Below are 22,827 nucleotides of genomic sequence, written 5' to 3' on the forward strand. Positions count from 1 at the left end.
GGTCCTAAGACTTCCGCACATCGACGTAACTTATTTGCCAATGCAGACAGCATCAATACCAAAAAGATAAGAGAGCTACTCCGGTTTTCGCAAATTTTTGATGAAAAAATAACCTTACAAAGAACCGGAAAGTTAAAACCTTTTATGCATTTGTAGCCTGCCCAGAGAGGAAGCAATGACGGATTTTACTCCTAATCATTTTCAGAATAGGGGGCAATTTTCGCGAGGTTCTGGCGACGTGTTTTTTAGCTAGGATTATTTTCTTTGACGTTCTGTAGAAAGCAATCGGTTATTTCAAAATGTAGTGGGTAATTATAACAAACGGTACATCAGACATTTAACTGCAGGATTTCGACAGAGCCTCAGCTTCTTGACTTCATTTTCGTTGTTATTATGTTTCAGTTGCCTTACCCGGCTGCGAGAGTAAAGATAATATTATATTTGTGATAATAACGATTAATGATTTTTAATGAATTTTTTAAACATGAATACTGAATTGCTTCATTAAAGTTATTGTTTATCGAAATACAATGAAGCTGTTCACAGAGAACTGATCCTCCCAGGAGGGTTTCACCACCTCCACGTAAACAGGACCCGAGCGATATGATAGATTTTAACATACCTCTGCTAGGAAAGCAGTGCAGTTGAAGAGGATTCATGCCTAAATTATAATACTTCATTCTGGTGGCTACGTTTCGCTTGATTTGGTGGTTTCGTTTCGATTGTTTCGGTGGTTTCGTTTCAGCTGCTCCAGTCGTTTTGGCTGTCAGTCGGTTGTTTCGCTTCCCTTGTTTCGGTGGTTTTGTTTTTGACGTTCCGTTTCGGTCGTTTCGTTTCGACAGTTTCAGTCGTTTCGGTTGTTTCAGTCGTTTCGTTTTTGATGAAAATATAACCTTACAAAGAACCGGAAAGTTAAAACCTTTTATGCATTTGTAGCCTGCCCAGAGAGGAAGCAAAGAGAAACTTACAAAAGTCAGTTTAAACTTTAAATTATTCAGCAAACAGACGGAGAGTCTGAAGCAACTATGTTTCTGTAAAGCTTCAATTTCAAGTTAAAGGACTCTTGGAAACTATTCTGCCTGTACTATTTTCTCAGTAATTTTAGCTATACAATTTAGTGCAAAGATTTCCGTTTAATCTGGCACTATTTTGAGACAAAGTTAGTCGCAAAGATGTTCTGTTGTTTTTACGTCAAAGAATTGTATGCATATGATGAGGTACGGATTAAGTACTATGGATTATGCCAATTCCAGCATAAATCAGCTCTCTCAGCCATTACGTTCCTGTATTTCACTCCTGAAACTGTACAGTTACACAAAAGTAAACTTTTCTTTGCTTCAAGAAAGTGTTAAAGACCCAGTTTTCTGAATTTGCTGTGGCGAGGTCATTTTATTAAAGAAGCTCCTACAGGCAGCTGGTGGGTCGGCTGATAACGTCTGCGGGTGAGTTGCTGTTTCGTTTGAATAATGAATATTTGGGAAAGGGCCGAAGCTTAGAAAGCAAAAGTGAAACTTTGAGGACGATCTCTCAGCTGTGGACATTATCAGCAGACGTCACTATCACTGGACAAAAGAGAACAAAGTGAAAAAGTGATAAAAGAAAACTGGGCTTAACAAAGGAAAAAAGAAACCAATGCCTTTACTTAGCCTTAAGAGGGGTGGTCATCGGTCACTGTGGAATAGGGCTTTAGCCCTAAAAAAAGACTGGAATCTAATTTCTTCTTACTGTATTACCGCTTAAACAAACCTTTAGCTCGTCAGAATAAAGAAGATGAGCGGTAGCTGAAAAAGCTCAGTGATTCCTCAGCAAAATTCTCATTGTCAGCTCTGTAGGACATATGTAAAGAACAAAATGATGAATAGAGATAACAATTTTACGTCACAGAAAATTTTAGAAAAATATTTCATTTCCTACGTTGGTAGATGTAACCAACTCTTCTCCATATTGTTACTCCTGTTTTCAAAATAGTTCTTTTCGCTTTTTGAAAATTCGAGCGCATGAAAACAATAAGAGCCGATTACTAGTCAAAGAGAGCAGACTTAATTTAATTCAAGCAGCTGAAGTTCTAGAAGAACAGCTGAAGTACAATTTTAAATAACATATGAGATTACACGGGAAGGGACGAGGTAAACAAAGAACGATACATTCTAGCTCACATTTAATATAAGAAACCGTAACAAATTCGCTTTGGAAAAACTTTTGTAAAGAGGCAGTTTTTACCTTAACTGCTGATAACCCTGGAGAGCACAACAAAGCATCACAGGGTGAAAATCAAACTGACGACCAAACAGGCACGTACACTTCTGTAACAACTATAGATTATGCAAACAACTAAATGTGACATCATTTAGAAATTTTAATAACCGGATTGAAAACTCCAAATTTACATGCAATGACGATATGCTACAAATTATGCAAAAACGACCTTGAATAGCGAGGAAACAAAGACATCTTTTAAACAACAACAAACATATGAAACATATGTATGAACTGCGGTTATGAAACGTATATGTGCACGATCCTTCGCAGTAAAGCACTATTTGAGCAGGCCCGTACAGGCCTGAAATTTTTTTCAGGTCTGATTTTCACTATTGCTCAAATAGTGCTTTACTGCGAAGGATCGTGCACATATAAAAGACATCTTTTGTCGGATGAGCTTTCTGTTACAAATGGCCGGTAATGCAAAACAATCGTGCGGTATTCCGTGACAGTTTCGGTCGAAATTTGTCGCAATTCAATCTCGAGGTTTGTTTCCGCATAGCTTTTCTCGCAGTACTTCTTCCTCTGGCTACAGGTTAGCACCATATTACTTGAAATCTAATCGTAAGGTTTATCTTTGTTCTTATTTAATACATCTAGCGGAATAAGTTGAACTTGTCTAAATGTTACGCGAACATCACAACTTAATCGTCAATGCAGACAGTATCACTACCAAAAAGATCAAAGAGCTGCTCCGAGTTTTACATTTTGTTAATGACAAAATTATCTTTCAGAAAACGGGACAGTTAAACAACTTTCACGCTTTTGTTACCAGCTCAGTTAGGAACATGAAGGAAAGAGTTACGAAAGTCAATTTAAACTTTGAACAATTCTATCAGCAAACAGTCAGAGAGTCTGAATCCATCCTAAAGTTGTCGGGTGGTAACATTTGCATCAATTCAAGTTAAAGCACCTTTGGATATTGTACATGTACTATTTATAATAAAAATGATCCCATTTAATACGGTATTTCACTGAGACGGAGCTAGGGTCAAAGATAGTCTATTGTTTTCGCCATTATTTTTTTTTTCATGAAGGAAATGTATGTTTAAAGAGGTGTGGATTAATTATTATTTATTATTCTACTACAATGTCATTTTACTAAATGAGGTCACTACAATGTCATTTTACTAACTAAGGTCACCAATTGAGTTAACCGCCTCCTGGTTAGCTCAATTGGTTAGAGCGCCGGATTGTGTTGTGCGGGAGGTCGAGGGTTCGAACCCCGGCCGGACCAATTCTCATGGTCTAAAAGTAACTGAGGAGATTTTGCTACCTTTCTATAATATCAATGAAATGGATAGATATTCTAGTCTTCTCGGATAAGGACGAACAAATGGAGGTCCCGTCTCCTGCAGGGTTAGGGGTAGGAGACGTTAATTTCCCACGCACGAGATTTACTGTGTGATGGATATCCTCTCCTGGGATGGGATGTGTGGGGGGAAAGGTGAGGTCGTTACATGGACTAAAGCGGCTGCCAGAGGCGCGTGATAATGCTGACGTCCGATCTCAACCTTAGTAGCACTGTAGACCTTTGCAATTCAGCCTATGCTGCTACTAAGGTATCGAATCATTCACTTTCACTTTAACTTTCCGGTAAAGTGCAAAATATGCCACCGCAAGACACTGCGGAACAGGAAAAAAATACGCAGTAAGAATATGGCCGCACTGAACGACCCAGAATTTCTTTTTCGCCTTTTTAGGCTTGACTTGTAAAGAAGCGATATTTCAGGCGCGACAGATTTTTTGTGACCATTTCCTCCTGTAGGAAGCATAACAGCACTATATATTATTATGTACTATTATTATTATGTATTATTATTATTATATACTAAATGGTGGATATCGTTGAAGACAGATAATGATAGCAGACTCAACCTCCGACTATCCTTTGCAATTCACCTTCGAGCAACTTGCCCCCAAAAATAATGTTATCGTTGCAGGTATAAGAGAGTTAATTTACTTCTCTGTTAACCACTAGCCACCACCACTTCGGTAAATAGTTGTCAACTATCTGTGACATGGACCTTTTATCGACATCCAACCCATTATCTCTGTTACAATATGAATCTGTCATAATGCAAATGTAATTTTTTTTTGTAGGAGCCTGTGTTGATTTAGATCTTGGAGTGGGAAGTGGGACAATTCCAGATGGTGACATAACTGCCTCTTCTGAACAAAGTGCCAGTACTCCAGCCATGAATGGTCGACTGAACTACACATCAGGATCATCATGGTGTGCAGGAACAAGTGACACTAACCCATATCTACAGATTGATCTACACACACTTCATATCATCTGTGCTGTGTCCACTCAAGGGAATTCTCGAGCAGATCAGTGGGTGAAGAACTACACACTAAAAATATCCACAGATGGGATAGCTTGGACAGAATACAAGGAAGGTGGACAAGTCAAGGTATATAGAAAATACAGTATGAGACATAGCTGCTAAAAAAAAAATCTCAGTGTACATTTAGAAATATCATATAACATGGATTATTAAGTCTTACAATATAGGATATCTTCCAGGTAAAATGATACCGAAATCTTGTCCTAATTGTTGACCATAATGATATCTGCACTGTTTACATTTTTATACCCTCTAATTTATCAATTTTCGAAAAAAAAGTTATCGATGACATGTGACTATTTCTTTGCGTCAAGTTTCTAAGAGGAAATGATGACAGGGACTCAGAAGGGAAGCATGTTGTTTATGGAGTGTTAACAAGATATTTGCAATTCCTGCCACAAACACACCAGGGTGGGGTGTGTATGAGAACAGAGGTGTTTGGAGTGGAAAAAACGTTAAGTGAGTTTATTTATTTTAACATGTTTGCTTTAATCATATTATTATTATTATTATATATACTCCTTTTTTAATGTCAAAGTGTCTGGAAAACTATAAATGTTATTATTATTTCTATTATTATTATTATGAATGTTATTATTATTATTATTATTATTGTACTGTAGGGTAGTCTAAGATGCTCTTTTAGTCTTTACTTTTTTAGTCTATTTTGATGACGTATGCTTGTTGTTTTGATAACTGGTTGAAATCTAAGAAGTCAAAGACACTAAGCCACCTATAATGGCCTGTTATTTCTATTCTCAATGTGGAATTAATTGTCAATAAATATTAACCAAGGAAACTAAATTTAAGTTATAGGAGAATAACTGAAAGGAAAAAGCTGAATTTAAGTTTACTGTTGTACTCAAAACTTCATTATGAACTTTTAAAAGTCAGAGTATCTTTAATTTGTGATCAATTGTAATTTTTGTGAGGTAAAGAAAGCAAATTAATGGCCATGCAATATCGGGTAAAATACCAACTAAGTTGAAGTGAGATTTGATCTACAATTCTGCTTAAACTTACTTGTTTGATCATTTGAATCATTTGACATAATTTGTGTAAAGATGCTCGTAGCCTCTTCCTGGTTTTCACTTCTATCTTATTGATAAAGGAAAGAAAACAACTCTGAAATGCACGTGTCATGTGCTGACGCATCCTGTGGCGCATGCGTAATGTCTAATGGGTGAAAAGTCTAATAGGTTTGATAAACAGCAAGGCTACCTACACAAACAGGAAAGACTAATTAGCTAAATGTAATGCAATGAGAGTCGTAAAAGGCCTAGCTGATATGTCATAAATATAGTCTGTGAAACAGTTCATAGGTCTAATTTCGATGGTTTCTTTAGAATGCTAACCAAAACAATATCTCAAGACATTCAAAATGAACAACAAAGTACTTGAGAAACAGCCAACCTTCGAGAACTAAAACCTAAATAGACTCCCCTTGAGGACACTAAGCAAGGTCAAGGACAAACCGAAACGCCACTAGCGGTCAAGGGTGCATCACTCAAAATGTAAAGATAAAAATGTGGACTTGTACAAGACTCGCGCAAGGATTTCAAGATACAGGGCTAAACAATTCCGAAAACTTAGTCAGAAAACTCGTAGTTTTAGTAGTTCCCAAACACTTCAAATTTTAGTAGTTCATAGCATCTTGTTAAGATACCATTTCGGGATGTTTTGTCGATGATGACGATGTTCTTGATTCCACTTCATGTTTTGCAAGAGCTGAAGTCGTCCGCTGCAAGGTAGATGCAGAACACAACAAATTTCCTTAACTGGTATCCCATGTTTGGCAAATCCCATTCAAGCTTCTGCTACGGGAAACTAGCCACGCTGTAAGGTTATAGTGGCTCTGACGGTTGCTGTTTGGAGAACTGTAGGCACTTGGAACAGTTTGCGGTTATTTCCCTTACGTCTCTTTGATATACCTGGCCAAAATAGACAACTTTCTGTTTTTAATACAAATTTTTCTGTATACTTGGTGCATGATTTGCAACATTTTCTGGCGGGGCTTAGAGGAAATTACTAGGCGGTGTCCCTTGAGGATAAGGCCATTTTATTCTGTTACTCCAGAGCTCTCTCAAGTGGGGTCATTCAGCCGGATATTCTGGTCACCCATGGTTTACCACATTCTTTAAGTGGGCAAGTACAATGTCTTGCATTGATCGGTGCACTCTCATAATTCTTGTGGTTTGTCAGAACTAACCAGTAAAGGGCTCGTTATTATTAAACAATGGCGCTACAATGTTTACAATTTGCATTGAATTATGAAGGCTGATTTTAAATTATTGCTTTGCAGCTTGTGAATCGGAAGCCATTGGCTTGGCCTCTAGCGCTACAATTCCAGACAACAGCTTCTCTGCCTCATCGTATTATGACCATAGGTATAAACCCTCTTTTGGTCGATTGAATGGAGGTAATCGGGGTTGGGCACCCAAGGCAACGACCAATTCTGCTGACTACTTACAAATTGACCTGTTGTATGAGTACGTTATCTGTGCTGTAGCCACCCAAGGAGCTAATGGTATAGACGAGTGGACAACAAACTACAAGATTCAGTCATCAGTGGATGGTATCACTACTGTTACGTACCAAGAAACCAATGTTGAAAAGGTAGATTTACAGGAGGGTCATGTGCAGATATATGCACATATCAAAAAAGCTAAAGATATCTGGATCCTAGAACGCTGACTCAATTTTTGAGTCAAGAGGTGGGATATAAAAGAAGTGTATACTTGGTCAAGACTCAGTCTCAATTACCTTTTTCAGTAAATTGTTAAATGTGTCTCGAATATGCATTGTTTGTTCCGGCAAAACTACAAACCCACGTGCGCATACATTTTATAGTGTATACAATCATGTAATTATATAGTTCACCTTCAGTGCTATTCAAATGTTAAGTACTCCACGTCTTGTGGACTGACTCACCATTACTTCTTAACTTTACCCTTTAATTTATGGAACTGTTTAGAACAATACAGAGGAGATATCAACTACGCCTATTACCCACACAGGAATACTAATCGCTATGTGGTCATTATTAGACGTTTTGTTGTGTAGTATCGCTGAGTATTTTTACGAGTTGTGCCGTATTTTGACGAGCCCGTAGGGCGAGTCAAAATACAAATAACGAGTAAAAGTACTCAGGGATACTACACAACAAAACGTCTAGTAAGTTATTTATTATCCAACACGCCAAACTGTTATTTCAGTGCGGGCGATTTTCGCGGATATTTATTTACGGGGAATGCATGACAGAAGTATGCGAAGCGAAACGGAATTGGCGCGTTGTTGTGTCGCTGTTTCTATTTTCTTCATTAAACGAAGAAATTTTCTGGTCATCAAGCTGTTTTTCTTCGTTCGATTCATCTAATGAACTTGGGCCTATATTTGCCAGCCATTCTGACACTTCGTCGTCGGAAATATGAGTCAAATTGTCCGCCATTTGTTTTTTTTCCGTAACTACAATGCAATTCTTCGCTTGCGCGATGCGAGAAAACCTGTTTAACCAGTACTACAATAGACGAGTACAAATACCGTGTGATATTTGTACTCGTCTATGGTGTTATTTGTACTCGTCTAGGTGTAGTTGGATGATAATGGAACTAACCGTTTATGTAGGAACAGAATAATGTTATGTTTGTCAACTTTACTGCCTTTTGTCCTTTGTAAAAACCGAAGCTATGTCTCTTTATAACATTAGCCATTACAGACATGGAAATACCTCATACATAATAGTGGTAAGTGATGCAGTAAAATAAACAAAATTTTGATGCACTTATTTCGAATTTGTACCACCAACTATAGGTCTTCTCTGGAAACTCAAATCAAAATGGCATCACTAAAAACAGTCTACAGGAATTTGCAAGTGCAAAGTTTATCCGCTTTTGGCCAACAGTATATCACAATTTTAAGGTTCTGAGAGTAGAAGTTTATGGAGTAGTTCTAACTAAAGGTATTTGTTTAAAACTGACCATAACATTAATTTTCCGAATCAGTTAAAGAATTATTTAGTGAAGCGATGAGAAGTACACAAAAAGTCTCTAAGGAATACTACCTTATTAGACTTAGGGAGAACCATATCATCAGCAATAGGACAGTCGTCGTTCAAATGTGCTTCTGCGAAAGACTGGAACGATCTCCCTAAAGAGTTAAGAGAACTCAGCTCCTTCTTCCTCGTTCCTTTTTTGCATTTTGATCGACCTGGACCTCGACCTCGTTTCTGTCCATAAAAACACCAAAAAAAAAAAAAAAAAAACTCGGCCCAAATCCTGCAGTCATGACCTCACGCTTGGTCAATAACGCATATGCATTGATAGGAACCTGGTAAGGGGAAGTTTTCTGAAATAATTCAAGAGCTTATCATTGGAGAATTTGACAATCAAAAACTCTTATTCTCTTTGAACCTTATCTGTTATTTTTATTCATACTTGATATAGTCTAGTGAATGATGTGATTGTTACATTGCAAGTGCATTGAAGATTCTGGAACATAGTAGGTTGCCATTGCAACACAATCGTTTGCCCAACTATCTGTAGAGCACGTCTTCACGCTTAGATATGAATAATGTATATCTAATGCATATACACAGTCCCTTCTGGTGATGATCCTCCACACCTGCTCTTGGGAACATCTAATGCTCTCTAAGTTCACAAGAAGGATTAATTTACTTTCAGGTCAATTATAAAAAATGAATTAAAACACACAACTATAATTGGTTAACTTTTCAGTTCCATCACAACCTCCTACTGCCTTCAGTTTGACTGCAAGCTCCTCTACCAGCATTACAGCTTCTTGGCAGTTACCACCAATGTTTGCCAGGCATGGGAGAAACATTACAGGATTTAAACTGTTTTACAGAGAAAAGGGCTTTGCAGGGTGTTATTCCTTCTTGAATATTACCAGTGGATCGACATTAAGCAGACTTGTGACTGGGCTCGAAAAGTACACGGAATATGAATTTCAAGTTCTGGCATATACTTCTGATGGTGATGGACCAAAGAGCCCTGTTATGGTTGAGAAAACACAGGGAGATGGTAAGTGCCACATGAAGGTGGAAGCGAAAAAAATTATCAATTTTGAGTGGAAAAAATTTTATTACAGATGAAGTTAAACAAAGAAATGATCTCGTTCACAATTGCAGAAACAAAGCCAGAAAAAATTCAGGCTTTGACAGGATTCAAAACCATGCCTCCCATTGGATCGTGGAGGAAAATGGCCCGCGAGTAATTGATTGGACACGGAATCGTATAATCCTTTTAATTGGTTTTTATTGATCTACAAAAAATTAATACATAATTCCTGAGCGATCTAACAGCATGCAATTCCTAACAATTTCATGCTGGAAAACGAAATGATGATACAAAAACTCCAACTGATTACAAACACACTACTCACTTCTGTGGCGCAATCCAATCAAAACTCCAGTACCAAGAAACAGGTTAGCAAAATTCTCTCAGGACACTTCTGGTAGCGAGGTAGAAAAAGGACTGATCCCTTTCAAGCGTGTGTTACGACAAAAATATCGCATGAACTCAAAGGTCAACCTTAAGCGATTACGCAATGGGCTGTAAATCACGTGGTCAATTACTAATGAAATGTCAATAAACGGTTTAATAAATTAAAATATTATTGACTTTTGATCAACGAAAACCCATATCTGGGCTATTGTGACGAATCCGCGCCACAAAGGTGGGTGCCCCCTAACACAAACAAAACACAGAACATAAACGAGTCCGAGAACACACGCCACAATACAACTAAACGTAGGCCTAGAGATATTTATTATGCTAATTAAAACAATAAAGCGACTAACAATAACGATAATACAATGATCTAATTAATTTACAGGAATACGCTAACTTAAACTACAGTACACTAAAACTATTTACAAGATTATTACTATTAAGATAAAAAAAAGGTTTTTTTTTTTTTTAGTTCAGTTCGGTTGGGTTTCACCTTACGCCCGCGTCCGTGTTCTTCTCTTGTCCACAAATCACCACGCTCCACCAACAAACAGTGCCCTGCCAAAACCAAACTCCCGTTTCTCCAACCAGGTTCCTGTCTCACCAGTTCTCAACTTTGCTCGTTTCCTTCGTTTCAACTTTGCTTCGTCTTCTGACAACTTTGCAGTTTTCAACTTTTTACTTCTCGTAACTTGCCTCGCTCAAACTTGTTATTGAATTAGTTACTATCTCTTCTTCCTTTAGCTCACAGTCTGGTAGATTCTTTGCACACCCGTTCCCCCGCAAATGGTTTTCTACCGTGAAATGGAACGATTGTTCTGAATGAATTTCTCAGAAATGATACTGTGCCGAGTCTCCGTTGACTCAAATTTTTCCACGCTCTTGGCTCGTAACTCACAAACCTTCACCTCACTTCTTCAAAAAAAAACCACACCGTACCAAACCACCCAAATCCTTAAATACACATGGACGCAAGGTGCCCGAAAAGAATGAAGAAAACTATTTGATATACACAATAAAGGTTAATTACACAACAGTTTACACAAGTGAAGAATAAAAATTACGTAACAGATACAAATAATCACGAACTACACTGATCCTAAGAGAATAAAAAAAATAATTTACATTAAATAAATAAATTCCTAACACTTCCATGACACCTCCCCCCTTAAATAGCTATTTTTTGGGGACATGGAAACACAAAAATAGTGCTTAATTAAAGATTACATAAATATACTGTACAGTAATATGAGGTATTTACGCCCTACTAAGGGCATCTACGTTACAATTTTGCTTACCACTCTTATGTTCTATTTTTATGTCGTACTCCTGTAAGGTAATCCTCCACCTTAATAGTTTCCTACTCTTGTCGCGAACCTGATTTAACCACACAAGGGGATTGTGATCCGTTTGCAGCTTAAAAGTGCGGCCATATAAATAATAGCGAAATAGCTCTACAGCCCAAACAATTCCTAAACATTCTTTTTCTGTGGTAGACAACTTTTCCTCTCTAGGCTGTAACTTTCTACTAGCATATGCTATGGGGTGTTCCTCCCCGTCCTGATCTTTCTGACTTAAGATGGCCCCAAGACCTCTATTTGACGCATCTACTTGCAAAATGAACTCGTCATTCCAGTGTGGTGGCCTCAAAACAGGGGGAGTCTGCATTGCAACTTTCAAATCCTGAAAAGCTGATTCATGATTAGTACTCCATTGAACCTTAGAGGGATTTTTACCCTTAGTGAGGTCGGTAAGGACAGCAGCCCGTTCCGAAAAATTTGGGATAAATTTCCTATAATACCCGATTAAGCCAAGAAAAGATCTTACCTGCTTCTTAGTTTCTGGTCTGGGATATTCTTTAATGGCTTGAACCAAAGCTGTGCGGGGCTGAATTCTATCACCTCCAACTCTGTGACCAACAAAATCGACCGTTGACATCGCGATCTTACATTTGGACGGTCTAGCATTCAGTTTGCACTCTCGTAAACGTTGTAAAACCTGTTGGAGCTCAAAAAGGTGTTGGGGAAAAGATGTTGACGTGTCAACTTCGACATCATCAATGTAGGCATCTGCAAAATCTAACCCCTGCAAGACTTTCTCAGACATCATCCTCTGAAAGGATGCTGGAGCTGTTTTCATACCAAATGGCATAACTAAGAACTCATACAAGCCTTTGGTAGTAATAAATGCGGACTTTTCGATGGTAGAGGTCTCCAAGGGAATCTGCCAGTAACCTTTTGTGAGATCAATTGTACTAATGTACTTAGCAGAGGCAATCTTCTCAATCATACGTTCCATGGAGGGAATAGGATAAGCATCCATCTTTGTGACAGAATTCATTTTTCTGTAATCAACACACAGTCGTATTGTACCATCTGGTTTGGGAACAATGACAACAGGGGCCGCCCATGGACTAGTAGAATGGCGTATTATGCCCATTTCCAGCATATTTTCAATCTCTTTGTTAACCTCCTCCTCAAGTTTTTGAGGGACCTTATAAGGGGCGCACTTAATGGGTGGGGAATCACCCGTGTCGATTTTATGCACCGCTACATTGGTTAAATTTGGTTTTCCTGAAAATACATCAGAATACTCATGTAGCAAGTTTTTTACCTGTCGTCTTTGATCTTCCGTCAAATTATCAGAGATCACTACATCTTTACACGTCTCATCGTGACCAAATGGGAGAACGTTGCTTTCGTGCGGCAGTGACATCTCTGGGGACTCCGCCATTACTAAAGCAGCCATTTCATCACGGCTCTGCCATTTGCTAAGCAAATTAATGTGATAAGTGCGATGCTGTTTGTACATCTTGCCTGTATCAAGCTCATAATTCAATCCGTCCTCTAGTGCTCTAGTGACTTTGAAGGGTCCTTGCCATCTCATTTCTAATTTACTCCCAGGGGTGGGAAGCAAAACTAAGGCTTTGTCTCCAACTTCTAAGTGTCGTTTTGAACTATGAATATCATACAACCGTTTCTGCTTACCTTGGGCTTGCTTCAAGTTTTCTTGAACAACTTGTTGCATCGTTGCAAGTCTTCTTCGGATCTCAAGGACATGAGTTATCAGATTGTCTTCTAAAGATGATCCTTCCGACCAAGTCTCCTTGATAACGGCGAGGGGTCCTCTCACCGTATGTCCATAAAGTAATTCAAAGGGCGAGTAACCAGTGGACTCACAAGGAATCTCTCTATAAGCAAAGAGTAAGTATGGGAGATACTTGTCCCAGGTTTGAACCCGCTCTCGAACAAACTTCCTCAGCATACTCTTTAAAGTGCCGTTGAAACGCTCCACTAACCCATTTGCCTGGGGGTGGTACACTGATGTCTTAATCTTAGTTATGCCTAATTGCTCATACAGCTGGGCCATAAGCTTACTCATGAAATTGGAGCCCTGGTCAGACACTATCTTATCGGGGATACCCACCCTAGAGAAATACTGAATCAATGCATCTGCGACCGCCTTTGAGCTCGTTGACCGTAAAGGAATGGCCTCTGGGTATCGTGTAGCATAATCTACGATTGTTAAAATGTACCTGTAACCCGTTGTTGTCCTGGGTAATTCTCCTACAATGTCGATGGCAATTTTCTTAAAGGGTTCAGTAACAATATCTACAGGCCTCAAGGGTGCCCTTTTTGACTTCAGCTTCCTGGCTACCACCTGACATTGCGGGCAAGTTGCGCAATATTTGCGAACATCAAAGCTTAGACCAGGCCAGAAAAAATGTGCGGTTATGCGTTCAACTGTCTTCTTGCTACCCATATGACCTGACAAGGGGATTGTGTGACCAACACGCAGGATTTCATTCCTATAGGATTCTGGTACTACAATTCGATCAACAAACCTTGTTCCATTATGTTCTTCGGGAAGATATTTACGGTGCATCAGGAGGTCGTTAGTGAAGAAGTACCCATCCGATTCTTGTGGTGCCATTTTGGATGATTTCTTGCGTACTTTCTCGAGAGTCACGTCTGACTTCTGATCCGCTATCAGCTGGTTTCTGTCTCTATCTAGGATGTTTACTGGAGGTTTAACTTTACTAGGTTCTATTATCAAAGTATCACTCTCAGGATTCTTCTTACTTGTCTCTTCCTGTACCATGCCCTCAAATAACCTTTGCAAATCTCCTTCCTCTGGAGCTTCAGGTTTTATTTCTTTCTTCGCTAAACTCTTGACGGCGAGTGAATTTTCCCTGTCAATTAGCTCGTCTGCTTTCAATTGGGCTTCTTGTAATGCTTTCTGTCTCCTAGTCATCACGAAGGCCTCATCTCCACCAATGTCATCAGCTAGAACATTTCTCTCCCATTGGTCCAAAACATTTTGTCTCGACAGTGTTCTTCCAAAAGACGACCTGCCAAGTAAGCAATCTACGGGTAGCCTCTCCAACACTCCTACTAATTCTACGTGTTTACCTTCTTTGCTGTCAAATTCAACGTTTGCAAGTGGGACTGTAAGACGTTCTCCCGCAGCTGTTAATACTGTGATATTCTCCCCTGTGAAGGCTGTATTGTTTACATATCTTTTCTGGACTAGAGTCCTAGTACAACCAGAATCAATGACCATTTCTGCAAATTTCCCGTTTATTTTACCTCTAAGATTGCAAGGAGGGAACTGAGATTGTCCTGACGTTAGGGGTGTCATACACAGGAGGTATCCCTGTGAAGGCTTCCCACGGCCCTTTCCACAGTTGAACGACATGTGACCTGGTTTACCACATTTGTAACATTTAATTTCAGGCCTCGTGGTTCTACGGGCTGGAGGGGAGGATGGTTTGGAGGGTCTTACATGGTATTGGTCTTGTTTCTGTTCAGACAATAAGTTATCCGCCTTAACATCTGGCCTCTTCTTTTTCCCAAATTTCTCATAACTAGCGGTTGACATATACTTACCATCAACAAGTGGCCCTTTCCTAGATTGAACATGTAAATTAGCAAGGTTGCCAAGTTCTTCAGCAGTTTTGGGCTTTTGCTCCTTTAACCAAGCTCTAAGCTCAGGACTTACCGCATCAAGAAGTCGCTCCATCAATACCTGTTCAATTATCTTATCCGCATCACCAGTAGCCTCGGCAACAGCTATCCAGCGGCTGAGATACCTTCGGGTTCTGTTTCCCCACTGGACGAAGTCCTCGTCGGGCTTTTTCTCTGAGGTTCGAAACCTATATCTATAGTGATCTGCGGTTAACTGGTAGGCTTTAATAATGCTTACCTTACTCTCGTGGTAATCCTGGCATGCAGGGTCTGGGATTTCTAAATAAATAGACTTAGCCTTTTCAGTGAGCTTGGGTACTAAATTACCAACCCATTCCTCCTCGGGTAAGGATTGCGCCCTTGCAGTCATTTCAAAAATCCGGAAAAAATCATCTATATCTTCACTCTCCCTCATTTCCCTGATTTTGATAAACTTGGGCCTTTTAACCTCATTGTCACTTACCTGTTTCCTTTCAAACTCCCTTACAGCAAATTCTTCCTTTTCAGCTCTAAGGTTTCTGAGTCTCTCCTCCTCTCGTACCAAACGCCTTTCTTCTTCTTGGGCTTTTTGAGTTTCAAACTCCCTTCTCTCCCTCTCTAATTCCCTTTCAGCCTGACGCCTTTCTCTCTCCACCTCCCTTTCTAACTCCCTCATTTCTCTGTGTTCCTGACTAATTCTCTTCCGCAGTTCTAACATCTGCAGCTCACGCTCTTGTAACTGTAATTTCTGCTCAAAACTAAGACCAGTCTCCAAAGTTTCCTCCGCAAGGTTTTCTTCTGGTGCATCGAAACTCTGACCTATGCGATCTGAAGTTCTGAGTTTGCTCGCTAAAGTCTTAACACCATCCTTAGGAGAAAAATGAATACCTCGTTTGATAGCCTCAGCTCTAAGATCTTTAAGGACCCAAGAATCATAGCCGATCGCTGCAGTAGCCATATTAAATAATCGTATACTATTACCTTGCGTGTCTCCTGTTGAGCTGTTTATGTAAACTGTTAAGGAGCGATCCCACTCCTGACACCAAAAATATGTGACGAATCCGCGCCACAAAGGTGGGTGCCCCCTAACACAAACAAAACACAGAACATAAACGAGTCCGAGAACACACGCCACAATACAACTAAACGTAGGCCTAGAGATATTTATTATGCTAATTAAAACAATAAAGCGACTAACAATAACGATAATACAATGATCTAATTAATTTACAGGAATACGCTAACTTAAACTACAGTACACTAAAACTATTTACAAGATTATTACTATTAAGATAAAAAAAAGGTTTTTTTTTTTTTAGTTCAGTTCGGTTGGGTTTCACCTTACGCCCGCGTCCGTGTTCTTCTCTTGTCCACAAATCACCACGCTCCACCAACAAACAGTGCCCTGCCAAAACCAAACTCCCGTTTCTCCAACCAGGTTCCTGTCTCACCAGTTCTCAACTTTGCTCGTTTCCTTCGTTTCAACTTTGCTTCGTCTTCTGACAACTTTGCAGTTTTCAACTTTTTACTTCTCGTAACTTGCCTCGCTCAAACTTGTTATTGAATTAGTTACTATCTCTTCTTCCTTTAGCTCACAGTCTGGTAGATTCTTTGCACACCCGTTCCCCCGCAAATGGTTTTCTACCGTGAAATGGAACGATTGTTCTGAATGAATTTCTCAGAAATGATACTGTGCCGAGTCTCCGTTGACTCAAATTTTTCCACGCTCTTGGCTCGTAACTCACAAACCTTCACCTCACTTCTTCAAAAAAAAACCACACCGTACCAAACCACCCAAATCCTTAAATACACATGGACGCAAGGTGCCCGAAAAGAATGAAGAAAACTATTTGATATACACAATAAAGGTTAATTACACAACAGTTTACACAAGTGAAGAATAAAAATTACGTAACAGATACAAATAATCACGAACTACACTGATCCTAAGAGAATAAAAAAAATAATTTACATTAAATAAATAAATTCCTAACACTTCCATGACAGCTATGAAGCAACGCAGGCAAGTTTTAGATGCTTTTCTGTTGGGTCAACGTAGAATGCTTATTTTTTATTGGCTGCCTTGCTAGAAATAATGGAAGACAAGCACTTTGGGCTTCCTCGGTGTCCAGACCGGCCCCGTCAGGCCCCGTCAGCTCCCCCCCTTAAATAAAATAATACCGCTTCCATAGCTGCAAAGTCTCTGGAAAACAGCCATGAACCCCCATTCTAACCCATAGGTCTGTTTCTTGATCATGTGTAACGTTTTAAACATTGCTTAAATTTTTTAGGAGGTTGTTTTCAGTATGATCTTGGAATGGAAGATGGAAACATTCCAGACAGTAGAATAACTGCTTCTTCTTCCAACACACCAGCCGAGAATGGTCGACTAAACTACGCATTGGGAGCATCATGGTGTGCAGGAACAAGTGACACTAACCCATATCTACAGGTTGATCTACAGACGCTTCATATCATCTGTGCTGTGTCCACTCAAGGGAATTCTCAAGCAGATCAGTGGGTGAAGAACTACACACTAAAAATATCCACAGATGAGAAAGCTTGGACAGACTATAAGGAAGGTGGACGAGTCAAGGTATACAGGAAATACAGTATGAGGCATAACTGCTCAAGAAACTCTCAGTCTAAATTTAGAAAATTATTCGTGGAACCCCTCTAAACCGGACACCCTTGGGACCGGAGGAAATGTCCGGTTTAGAGGGGTGTACAGTGTACTGAGTTTTTACCCAGAAAGCAATTTTATGCCGCGTTATGTATTGTCTGACTGTAAGTACTAGCACATGGTATACGAGTACTAATAAAGCACATCAGTAAAGGAACAAAGAGCATGGATCCCATGGAAGCTTTTCAACGTCATTTTATTTAATCTACAAAAAATAGTTCAGTGTTACACACAGCTGAGGGTAAAATGATTGCCTTGGTTGAGGTTGCTATTTTTCCGTTCCTGGCCTTGTAAGCTTCTCTCTTCTTTAAAATATAACCTACAGTTGATTTACCGATCCCAAATTTACTGCTTAGAGCCTACAGTGTCAGTTTAAGTAGGGATTCCGCGCATTTGATCGACTCAATTCTCTTCTCTAACGATAACCCGATTCTTTGGCGTTTCGCTGGTCTCTCAGACATGGTGATGCTTGCTACCTCGTTTGTTTTCGCAAGTGATTTCACCCGCAACATGACAGTCTATTAACCTGACCCTTATTGTTGTCATTTATTCAACCCAACGACAGCGGCCCGATTGTCGACTTTAGATTTTTTTGCTTCAGTACCAATAAAACAATGAGTAATTAGCCGATGCGCGTTTCTCACTTTTAATTGGGATTTCACAGCTGCTTGGTTACAATTTTAAGTTTAGTTACGTTCAAAAACCTGAGATTTTTTTCACGTCTGTTTTAACAAGGTCAATTTCTTTGCCAGTATGCGATTACGGTCTGAAAAACGCGTCCGGTTTCCGGAAGTGAGGGGTTTCCGTTTACTGAGGTTAAAATAGAGGAAATGTATGACAGAGATTTTGGGGCCCAAAAAAGGTCCGGTAAAGAGAGGATTCCGGTTTAATGAGGGTCCGGTTTAGAGAGGTTCCACTCTATTACATAGATTATTAAGTCTGACAATATAGAATGTCTTACTCGAAATCTTGTCCTGAGAATTGTTGATCTCAATGGTATCTGCACCGTTTATATTTTTTATACCTGCTACTTTCTCAATTTTCCAAAGAAAAATGTTATTGATGACATGTGACTATTTGTTTGCCTCAAGTTTCTGAGAGGAAATGCTGACAGGAACTCAGAAGTCAAACATGTTGTTTATGGAGTGTTAACAAGATTTTTACGATTTCTGCCACAAACACACCATGGTGGGGTTTGTATGAGAACAGAGGTGTTTGGAGTAGAAAAATCGTTAAGTGAGTTTTTTTTATTTTACATGTTCGTCTTAATCATATTATTATTATTATTATTATTATCATTATAATTATTATAATGTAGGGTAGTCTAAGATACTCTTTTAATCTTTACTTTTTTCAGCCAACTTTGATGGAGTATATGCTTGTTATCTAGATAAGTGGTTAAAATCTCAGAAGTCAAAGACACCAAGTCACCCATGATAACCTGTTATTCTTATGCTCAATGTGGAATTAATTGTCAATAAATATTCAGCCAGGAAACTAGATTTAAGTCAGAGGATAATAACTAGAAGGAAAGAGCTGAATTTGAGTTTATTGTTGAACTCAAAACTTCATTATAAACTTTTAAAAAATCTGGGTATCTTTACTTTGTGACCAATTATAATCTTTGTGAGGTAAAGAATGCAAATTAATGGCTATGAAGTAGCGGGCAACTAAGTTGAAGTGAGAGTTAATCTACAGATCTTGTTAAAGTTACTCATTTGAATCATCTAACGTAATTTGTGTAGAGATGTTCGTAGCCTCTGAAGTCCATGGCCACAGGCCATGTGCTGATGCTTCCTGCGGCGCATGCGTAACACCGTAGATTCAATGTGTTTACATCTCTACCCTGAAAGTCTAATGGATGTGATAAACAGCAAGGCTACAAACGCTAACGTGAAAGACTGATAAGCTGAGTGCAAGGTAATGAGAATCTCAAAAGGTCGAACTGATATGTCGTGCACGTAAATATATTTTGTGGAACAGTTCATAAGTCTAATTTCGATGGTTTTTTTAGAATGCTAACCAAACCAATGTCTCAAGACTTTCGAAATGAGCAACAAAGCAATTGAAAAACAACTAATCTTCGAAAACTAAAACTTAAACAAAACTCCCCCTTGAGGACACTAAGCAAGGTCAAGGGCAAACCCAAACACAACTAACTGTCAAGGACAGATCACTAAAAATGTACAAATAAAGATGTGGTCTTGCACAGGACTTGCAGAAGGATTTCAAGATAATCAAACAGGTCTAAACAATTCAAAACACTTTGTTAGAGAATTACTAATTTTAGTGGTTCCCAAACACTTCTAATTTTAATCATTCGTAATATCTTGTAATATTGTTGTTTGTGGACGTCTCCTCGATGATGGAGATATTCTTCATTCCCCTAAATGCTTTGCGAGCGCTGGAGTCGTCCGCTGCAAAGGCAGATGCAGAATACAAACAATTCTCTTCTATTGATATCCCATGTTTGCTGTCATTTCCTTTATGTCTCTTGATATACCTGGTCAAAATAGGCAACCTCCCGTTGTCAGAAGACGTTTTTCTGTTTCCATGTATCCCTGGTGTATGATTTGCAACATTTGCTGGCGGGACTTACAGGAAATTAGTAGGCAGTGTCCCTTGAGGATAGGGCCATTTTATTCTACATTTCAAGAGCTCTCTCAAGTCTTAGGGTCATTCGTTCGGGTACTCTGGTCACTCATGGTTTACCACATCCTTTAAGTGGGCAAGTACAATGTCTTGCATCGATCGGTAGACTCTCGTATTTCTTCTGGTTTGTCAGAACTAGCCAGTAAAGCGCTTGTGATCATGTCAACTGTAAGCAATGGCGCTACGATGTTTACAGTTTGTATAAAACTATGAAGACTGAGTTTAAATTATTGCCTTACAGCATGTGAATCGAGAGCCATTGGCTTGGCCTTTAGCGCTACAATTCCAGACAACAGCTTCTCTGCCTCATCGTATTATGACCATAGGTATGAACCCTCTTTTGGTCGATTGAATGGAGCTAGTCGGGGTTGGGCACCCACGACTACGACCAATTCTACTGACTACTTACAAATTGACCTGCTGTATGAGTACATTATCTGTGCTGTAGCCACCCAAGGAGCTAATGGTATAGACGAGTGGACAAAAAACTACAAGATTCAGTCATCAATGGATGGTATCACTACTGTCACCTACCAAGAAACCAATGCTGACAAGGTAGGTTTCTATGAAGGTCATTCGCATATACATGTGCATATCAAAAAAGCTGAATATATAGAGGTCCTAAAACACTGATTCAATTTTTGAGTCAAGAGGAGGGACACAAAAGAAGTGTCTACTTGGTCAAGACTCAGTCTCAATTACCTTTTTCAGAAAGTTGCAAAAATGTGTCTGGAATATGCATTGTTCGTTCCAGCAAAATCACAAACCTCTGTGTGTATACATTGTATAGTGTATATGTGTAATTATACTGTTCACTTTCAGTGTTATGGAAATGTTAAACAGTCATCGTCTTGTGGACGTATGCTTGTCACTGGTAAACGGTTAGCCAAGAAAATGGAACAGTCCACCCTGCAGTTAAACGTTAATTCTACTGAACTTGAACAAGTGAACTCGCATAAACTATTAGGTGTCACGATTGACAGCCAGCTTACTTTCGACCAACATGTCGAAAATCTATGCACGAAGTTATCGCAGAGAATTGCCGTGCTGCGAAAAATAAGACGCTTTTTGCCCATTGATCAAAGGAAACTTTATTATAATGCTATGATCAAGCAGACAATGCTTTATGCATCAACCATATGGACATCTTGTTCTGCTGAGAATTTGCAGAAAGTCTTTAAACTTCAGAAACGCGCGGCACTTGTGATTCTCAGAGCTGAGACTAAAGCGAATAGCGTACAACTGTTTAGGAAATTGGATTGGGTTCCATTCTTTCATGAGGCAAAAGTAAATAGGTCACTAATGGTGTACAAACGATTGTCTGGGGACTGTCCACCTTATATGTCCCAAATGCTCGTAAGAAATGCAGACAGAAATGAAAGATCAAGCAGACATGGACAACTAAACCTCGTCTGTCCCCGATTCAAACGGGAGTCAGAGGGAGGTAGGTCTTTCACAGTATCGACCTCACGCCTCTGGAATACCTTACCACTGGACATAAGAATGAAACCTACTATCAAATGTTTTAAGAAGGCCGTGTTAGATTTTTTTAAGAATAGTCATAAACGATTAGAACATTTTATCTTATAGTTTTTATAAACTTTGTATTTTTAGATTTTTAGCTCTTGATCTTTTTCCATAATTAATTAGTTTTTAATCTTTTTCGATAATTATTTGTAATATATTTTAAGAGGGCCATTGGTTTGTCAGTTTTATACTGTTATGTGTTTTACCCTCTTTAAATAAAGTTGATTATTATTATTATTATTACTGGCCATTACTTCTCAACTTTACCCTTTAATTTACGGAACTGTTTAGAGCAATACAGAGGAGATATCAACTACAGTTATCACTCACACAGGAATACTAATCTTTCATTTAGTTGAAAAGACTGAAAAGTGTAAGAACGGAACTAAGCGTTTATGTAGGAACAAAATAGTTTTACGTTTGAATAAAGGCTGATACTCTCTAAAGAAACTGTTTGGGGCTGCGTCGGTGGAGGTAACGAAATAATTTGAATATATCAACAAAGTTGAAATGGTAAATTGGCCACCATTACGATTATAAAAGCTGACGTTTCGAGCGTGAGCCCATCGTCGGAGCGAATAGAAGAATTGTGGGTTGTGTGTGCTTTTAAAGGCAGAAAAGGAGCTACGTGATTGGTGGGAACATGGCAACGAGAAAAATACGAATAAATTAGTGGAATGAAAAACGTTCGTTGATACCTGTGGGATTTAGACTGCCGGTTTGAAAGATGAGCTTTTGTTCAAGAGTTTTCCGACTTTCCGTGCTACCTAAGTGTAAGGAAAGACCGCAGATTGCCATGTGTTGCTTAGAATGGTTAGGTGAATTAAAATGTCTAGCGACTGGTTTGGATGTGTCCTTGTCATTCCTCTCCACGTCGCGAAGGTGTTCTCGGAATCGGTCACCTAGTCTTCTGCCTCTTTCGCCGATGTAAATCTTTTTGC

At 39.1% G+C, this 22,827-nt stretch overlaps 2 protein-coding genes across 5 annotated transcripts in view; one reads left to right on the forward strand and one right to left on the reverse strand.

Annotated features, from left to right (window-relative positions):
- LOC111319786 (receptor-type tyrosine-protein phosphatase F-like) overlaps positions 1 to 22,827 on the forward strand; it is a 52,153-nt gene that overhangs the window by 2,622 nt on the left and 26,704 nt on the right. For 3 of the 4 annotated variants that reach the window (XM_088737361.1, XM_088737360.1, XM_088737362.1), the window contains exons 2-9: positions 4,363 to 4,676; positions 4,925 to 5,069; positions 6,913 to 7,226; positions 8,421 to 8,568; positions 9,344 to 9,649; positions 17,316 to 17,620; positions 18,799 to 18,943; positions 20,601 to 20,914. In XM_088737361.1, the coding sequence (XP_088593487.1) occupies positions 4,363 to 4,676; positions 4,925 to 5,069; positions 6,913 to 7,226; positions 8,421 to 8,568; positions 9,344 to 9,649; positions 17,316 to 17,620; positions 18,799 to 18,943; positions 20,601 to 20,914 (1,991 nt within the window). Of the gene's footprint in view, positions 1 to 4,362; positions 4,677 to 4,924; positions 5,070 to 6,912; positions 7,227 to 8,420; positions 8,569 to 9,343; positions 9,650 to 17,315; positions 17,621 to 18,798; positions 18,944 to 20,600; positions 20,915 to 22,827 lie in introns of those variants that run through there. The other variant, XM_088737363.1, reaches the window with a different exon arrangement.
- Positions 10,380 to 15,982, reverse strand: LOC148719820 (uncharacterized). The gene is made up of 4 exons (XM_088739001.1): positions 15,627 to 15,982; positions 13,066 to 15,404; positions 12,692 to 12,848; positions 10,380 to 11,987 (listed from the first exon to the last, which is right to left on the reverse strand). Exons 1-3 carry the CDS (start codon positions 15,980 to 15,982, stop codon positions 12,814 to 12,816), a joined length of 2,730 nt encoding a protein of 909 aa, XP_088595127.1. The 3' UTR covers positions 10,380 to 11,987; positions 12,692 to 12,813.

Source organism: Stylophora pistillata, chromosome 11, assembly GCF_964205215.1.
Source record: "Stylophora pistillata chromosome 11, jaStyPist1.2, whole genome shotgun sequence".
Lineage (NCBI taxonomy): Eukaryota > Metazoa > Cnidaria > Anthozoa > Scleractinia > Pocilloporidae > Stylophora > Stylophora pistillata.

Coding starts and splice junctions, on each gene's coding strand:
- LOC148719820 (XM_088739001.1), bottom strand. CDS start 15,982: ATGGCTACTGCAGCGATCGGCTATGATTCTTGGGTCCTTAAAGATCTT. Junction 15,405..15,626: donor TTAGAGAGGGAGAGAAGGGA/GTTTGAAACTCA, acceptor AATGACTGCAAG/GGCGCAATCCTTACCCGAGG. Junction 12,849..13,065: donor AAACTTGAAGCAAGCCCAAG/GTAAGCAGAAAC, acceptor TAATTTGCTTAG/CAAATGGCAGAGCCGTGATG.